This window comes from Chaetodon auriga, chromosome 19, assembly GCF_051107435.1.
Source record: "Chaetodon auriga isolate fChaAug3 chromosome 19, fChaAug3.hap1, whole genome shotgun sequence".
In the NCBI taxonomy this organism is placed as follows: domain Eukaryota; kingdom Metazoa; phylum Chordata; class Actinopteri; order Chaetodontiformes; family Chaetodontidae; genus Chaetodon; species Chaetodon auriga.
In genome coordinates this window covers 10,818,686-10,825,248 of record NC_135092.1, presented here as the reverse complement: position 1 = coordinate 10,825,248, position 6,563 = coordinate 10,818,686, and the positions used below count along the sequence as shown (strand labels likewise).

Below are 6,563 nucleotides of genomic sequence, written 5' to 3'. Positions count from 1 at the left end.
CTTTCTGCCAAGAAATGCTGCCAGACATCGGTTTGATTATCTTCTATTTGCCAGTGGGGTTGTGTGAGAAGAGTCCCATTCTCTGTCAGTCCTTATCATTTGCTCTGTGGCCTTTTATCATAGTGTCAGAAGGAATTTATCTGTTGAAGTAGTCCTAAAAGTTGTTTTTGACATGATGCCATGTAGTCAAATTGGACAGTGACTTATCTAACATGGACATTATGATGGTTTCAGGAAAAAAAGACTACATATACATTAAAAAAAATCCATCAGAAATATTTTATTCTACTAGTTAAGAGGGTCCTCACTTGGCTATAATGCTGACCTATGGGTAACCAGAGGAATCCTTTAAGCAGTTACAATCAAAATCCAGACAGACGATGAGATAGCTCCTGTGTGAGATGGTTTCTGTCTTTTGCAGCCTACAGTATCTGCTGTCTATCTGAAAGACAAGTTATTTTAGGACAGTGTGATTAATGCGTGCTGCTATAATCAGACTGCTCAGTGACAAGGAAAGACTGAATGTGTGCAGTTATCCTGACAGCTGGGATTGCCTGATAAAAAATAAAATAAAATAAGACACCAGTAAGCAACGAAATGTTATAAAACACAGACTCATGTCTGAAAGGACAGTTCCTAATTCCCTTCTTTTGTGGCTATAATAATGTCAGCTGTTAGGCTTCACCAATAAGAAACTGTGCTGAATGTGGAAATAAGTGATCCTATTATAAGTTTTATTTATTTTGTTTTATTCCTTGAATAGAAGTTTGATACAATGATGATACAAGTAGGCATTGTGGCTAATTAACGGACTAAGTGAGGCTTTTAAGGAATAAAACACATAGTACAACACTCTGATACAGGCATAGAGAAAGAAGCACTTCATCAGTAACTGATACAACAACGGCGATTAAGAACAACAAAATGAAAGTAACCTGTATAATGACAACATGGTTCTATTTTGACAGCCCGGTTTCAGACTGAGCAGACACTAAACAGTCTATTCTCCATTTCACGCAGTGCTGAAAACTGAATACGGTGTCTCAAAAAGCAGAAGGATTAACGTTATCACGAGGCAGACTTACAGTGCATTTCTAATTCATTTGGTTGTGGTGTGAAAATATGCTTAACTTTAAAAATGTAACAAATCATGTGAGGCTTTCAAGCATCAATTCAGTCATTATTCTGCAGAATTGGAGCATTTTTTGCTTGAGTTAATACAAATCAGAATTTTTAAGAGCGACTTGCACTGTGAGAACTGAATTAAAAACAAATAACAATGATCTTCTCCCTTTCAAGTTCATCAATTCTCAGCATATTTTAAAGTCACTCCATTCCCTTTGCACATATGACAGACTGAGATATTTGTTTAGGTCAATAGCTTATATAAGTGAGCCACCAAGGCAAAAGCTTAAACAATTACCAATCATTTATTTAATTCTTTAAATTGACTGATTGATAACTTTTTGTTAGTGGAAGAGGAAGCCACTTTTAGTCCAGTCTGATCAAGGTTCTGCTGTGGCTGTGCGAGCTCTGCAGAAAGGTTTAGGTCAGTTTTGGGTAAGCTTGTTTAGTGGATCACAGTGAGGGCACTGGACACTGCAGAATCCGTCTTTGCACTCATATTGGTGGCGCTCATTTCTCGGACTTCAGATGAGACATCTTAGGATACTGAGGACAAACACAATGCTGGCTTTGTTTAGGTCTAACTCCACGGGCTATGTGAACTTTGCTACAAGTTCTGAACAGACACAATTAACATGTCGCATAAGGAAGATGATTTATTTATTTATTTCAATCCACCAAATTAAAAGACTCTTTTGTCATTTTAAGAAGAAGAAGAAGAAGAAGAAGAATTTTAACCCTATTCTTGGGGCTATTGTGGGACATCTGAGTGGGGAAATAGCCACTTGTGAACTAAAAACGACTTTCTACACTCAATCACATCTTTTTAATTTGGGGGCTTTAACACACACTCATGCCCCTGCTTGCGACTGTCAAAGAGAAAGCTATGTAAAGCAATGATATGCTACTTTAACTAAAAATAATCCCACAATGAGCTGTTTCATTCAGCAGAACTGCATCAGCTGCATTACCGGTGTTGAAGAATCACCGTTTCAAATCAGAATCACCAGCGTCCAGTAAGACCAGCATTTGTTGGAAAAATGGGCACATGCCTTGCGTGATATGGGATCGTGGCAACCAGGGTCCTCTTCCCATAGCATGTCTATGTTTGGCATTGGGATTTCAGCAGAAAACTAGTTGGTCACCTTATAAGGTGCTATGAAAAAGGGCAAGTGTGCATTCTAAGGCCATCCCAGGATTAAAAGTCTAAAGGTTTGGCCTCTTGGTGACCGGTATCCCTCGTTGTTGTGGTGTCCTTGAGACAGACATAAACACCTCTCAGCTCTGCAAGTGCTGAACCTCTTTGCCACTATAATTTGACTTAAGCGTTGACACACATGCATTACTCTTACATGAGTCACAGAACATTATGATGAGTGGCTACCATAGATTAATATGGTGAAGCTTCTTTATATGGACTAAAAATGATGAAGTAAGGCTTCTGCTGTGCATCGTGTCTTTGGGTTATGCAACAAACTCACATTCATCATCATCATCATCATCATCATGTCTGCTTGCTTAAGCTGTATGAAGGGTTTGGAATGGTGATGGAGCAAAGATGGGGGGAGGTCTTGGTAAACCTCTGAAAACAAGCATCCATTACAACTAAATATTGTGTATTAACCTATAACACAATAAATTGTACTCTGCATGAAAATTCTGAATAAAACTCAGTGGATGTTTGGCCATGACTGTTCACCGACAGTCCTCACCAAATCTTATTATCTCTACAAGTTTTCTCGAGTATAACAACATGAGGTTTACAATGAAAGTCAGATAGGATTGCAAACCATCAACTGAAATACAACTTGATGCCATTTGAATTAAGAAACATACAATATCTCCATAGAATCTGAATGACTCCTATTTTTGTGATTTTATTGCACCCAAGTGGACAAACATGGTATTACATGCGGATTTTTCTCTGACTGCTTTGTGAACTGTTTGTCCTTCATGTTACTCTTGTACTAACTGTAAACACATGAAACCATTCTTATTACAGGGTAAACTGACTGCTATGACAACAGTTCACTGAGACTGACTGTCTCCTCAGGTGCTGCAAATTTGTTGGAAAATTATAACAGTATTCCTGAATACGTTCTTAAACACGTAATAACGTAGTTTTACGTTTAGCACATTAGGAGTCTTCATTAAAGGTCAAATTACAAAGTGGAAAGGATTGATTTTTCGTATAAATTGATGTAAAAATTGTCTCATAAATAAAGAGATTTAAAATAAACGAACAGCGACAACTCTGCTAACAAACACTGGCATTATTTTGTCCATAAAGAGGCGACACTTCATTCATTTTTTCCTTTTTTAAAAACGAAATGGATACCGGTGTGCATAGTACTGCTGTGACGTATGCAAACACGAGAACAAGACAACTCTCGCGATATTAACATCAGGGGTCAAAGTTGACACTTGCCATGTGTGTATGTTACCGCATTTATCACAGAACTGTAAGCTAAAGCTGCAGTTTACACGTTATTTATAATTATTTATGAATATAGTCATTCAATTTAAGTTGAAAAGGCTGACTTACGTCTTTAGGAGATTGTGTATTTCGTCAACGGATGATTGGAGTTAGCTTCATCTGGATATTGTATTCTGCTCCGCGTTAGCTTCCGTAGTTCAGCTGAAAAGCCAGTTTGCATCTTTGAGCTACATGAATTTGTCAGGATGGCTTAGCGTGACATGTCGAAAATCGTACCACTGTTGAGTGCCTTAGTTAACCAGAGACTGACGTTAGAGAGAATCGGTAAGCCAACCAAACACAGACAGTGTGACAGTGTGAATGAATTCCGTCTGCAAGCTGTGGTTCAGTCTGGTCCTGTGCTGAAGTACCTTTTCGTTTATCGTGTCATCATCACAGGTGGTTTTTATCAGTTCTTTCGCATGATGACTGAAGCATCCAGAGAGGAGCAGACAGCCAAGCTGCTGAAAAGACCCAATGAGGAAAATGAAGAATCTGCTGAGCAGGTTAAAGCCACAAAAAGAATAAAAGCGGAGGGGGAAAACACTGACGATGAAAAGAAATACCCCAAAAAGAAAGTGGTTCTCCTCTTGGCATACTCTGGAAAGGGATACTATGGCATGCAGGTACATACTGTAGCTGGTGGTCCTATAAGCGTTTTGTTTTCTTAAATCTTGCTAGATTGTAAATGTTTTTGTGTTTCAGAGAAATCCTGGAAACTCTCAGTTTAGGACGATTGAAGATGATCTGGTCACTGCACTTATTAAATCCGGTTGCATTCCGGAAAACCATGGCGAGGACATGAAGAAGATGTCTTTCCAAAGATGTGCCAGAACAGATAAGGTATGGGTCTGTGCAGGCAGCGCTGTTTTGTAAAGGGTGCTGATGCATTTTAACAAGCCACAATAAGAGTTTGCATGATTATGACTGGTATGTCATTGACGAGCTGTGTTGTTGTTTGCTTGAATTTGTCAAGGGTGTATCTGCAGCTGGTCAAGTGGTGTCTCTAAAGGTGCGGTTGATCGACGACATCACTGGAAAAATCAATGAGCATCTGCCAACTCAGATCAGAGTGCTCGGTGAGACACTGGTCCTTGATGTGTTTGCTGAATTACATTTTTCGAGATTTTTCATTTTACATTAATGTCGACGCACATTGTTTCTCATAATCCGGCGTTTTAACATTAACCAATTAATTCTTCCTTTTGTCGCGACAGGTCTTAAACGGGTGACCCAGGGTTTCAATTCCAAAAACAACTGTGATGGTCGCACATACTCGTATATGATCCCAACAGTGGCCTTCTCCCCAAAAGACTATGATACTGGGAATATAGCAGCCTTTCGCCTTGAGCCAGAGACACTTCAGAGGGTCAACCGTCTGTTTGCGCTCTACAAAGGCACCCATAACTTCCATAACTTCACCTCTCAGAAGGCTCCACATGACCCCAGTGCACGCCGCTACATCACAGAGATGTCTTGCGGAGAGCCTTTCATCTGCAGCAGTACCGAGTTTGCAGTGATCACTGTGCGAGGCCAGAGCTTTATGCTGCACCAAATCCGCAAGATGATCGGCCTGGTGATTGCGGTGATCAAAGGCTACGCGAAGGAGGAAGTGATGGAGCGCAGCTGGGGACAGGAGAAGGTGGATGTGCCCAAAGCTCCAGGGTTGGGGCTGGTCCTGGAAAGGGTTCACTTTGACCGGTACAACAAACGATTCGGAGGGGACGGCCTGCATGAGCGGCTGGAATGGGACCGCGAGGAGGAGGAGATCAAGGCCTTCAAAGAGGCTCACATCTACCCGACCATTGTTGAAACAGAGTGTCAGGAGGGCTCAATGGTCAGCTGGATGTCCACACTTCCTATCCATGACTTTGAAGCCACAGCAGGTGACACGCGGGACACTAAGGACCAGAAACAGGTACCAGAACAGCAAATCCACAACATAAAGCTGCACAATACATTAAAGTGTATCAGTGTGAGATTATAAATACATAATAGAGTAACAGCATTTATTTAAAACCCTGATGTTTGACATTAAAAATCCAGTGTTACATTTTCTTACTCACTGTCTTTCTCCTTTTCCCCACAGGACAATGCAGATGTAAGAAATGACTCTGATTAGGTCACCCTGCCTGCTGAAAGAAGAGACATTTTCTCCCCCAAAGCATTCTGTCTGTTTTTTAACCTTTGGGATAAATTTTGTTTTTAGTGTAAGTTTTTTCTTTCTTTCTTTCTTTCTTTTTTTGTGGGATTTAACTCTGCTTCTCTTATAAAAATATTATTAAACAAACAACAGAATAATTAAAGCCTCTGTGTTCTTTATTATACCCTGAATGTGTCCTGTAACAAATGTAGATGCCTGCTGCCAACCTGCATCTCAGTATTGGTTGTCAGTAAAGCTGCTGAACTCTTTGTCTTTTATGCTGACCCTTAAGAATAAGTTTGGATTTTTTTTCATGTCTACCTAATTGCAATACTTACATACCTATATGTGCATGAAAAGAGTCGCTATAATCATTTCTCCTGTTCATACTGGTTGTAAAGCAATTGCACCTTACCACAACTTCACTATCTATAAAATTTCAGTTATCAGTTTAGGCACACCAGCCTTTTTTTTACAATGTATATGAAGGAGCGTAATGCAAGTATTCCTAGCAATTTATTGCCCTTTGTTGAAAATTATATTAGTGTTAGTATGATCATCGACAAATTTACAATAACCTTCAATAATGCTGATTAAAATAATCTGCAAGGCTATTTTTATTGGCATATATGGAACAATGAAAGTCAATGTCAGTATTAAAAGTGGACACTGTATATCAGAGTTACAGTGGTGAATGCAAAGTTTACATGGGACAGAAACTTATTGATTATTTCTCTTCAGTGACATAGCAAGTAAACACTTCATCCTCCAGACACTAGAGGGCGCAACAGCAATTGAGTCTTTAGGACTAACGCTGCA

General features: G+C 39.6%; 1 protein-coding gene across 1 annotated transcript; it reads left to right on the top strand.

The window, feature by feature from the left end:
• Positions 1-3,531: 3,531 nt before the first annotated feature.
• Positions 3,532-5,907, top strand: pus1 (pseudouridine synthase 1). The gene is made up of 6 exons (XM_076758262.1): positions 3,532-3,886; positions 4,001-4,227; positions 4,307-4,444; positions 4,578-4,680; positions 4,819-5,519; positions 5,691-5,907. The coding sequence occupies exons 1-6, from the start codon at positions 3,823-3,825 to the stop codon at positions 5,721-5,723; spliced, it is 1,266 nt and encodes a 421-aa protein (XP_076614377.1). The 5' UTR covers positions 3,532-3,822; the 3' UTR covers positions 5,724-5,907.
• Positions 5,908-6,563: the final 656 nt, after the last annotated feature.

Bases quoted from the DNA above. Each gene is read 5' to 3' on its own strand.
- pus1 (XM_076758262.1), top strand. From the start codon at position 3,823: ATGTCGAAAATCGTACCACTGTTGAGTGCCTTAGTTAACCAGAGACTG. The intron at 3,887-4,000 runs GTAAGCCAACCA...TCATCATCACAG, and splicing joins ACTGACGTTAGAGAGAATCG to GTGGTTTTTATCAGTTCTTT. The intron at 4,681-4,818 runs GTGAGACACTGG...TTGTCGCGACAG, and splicing joins AACTCAGATCAGAGTGCTCG to GTCTTAAACGGGTGACCCAG.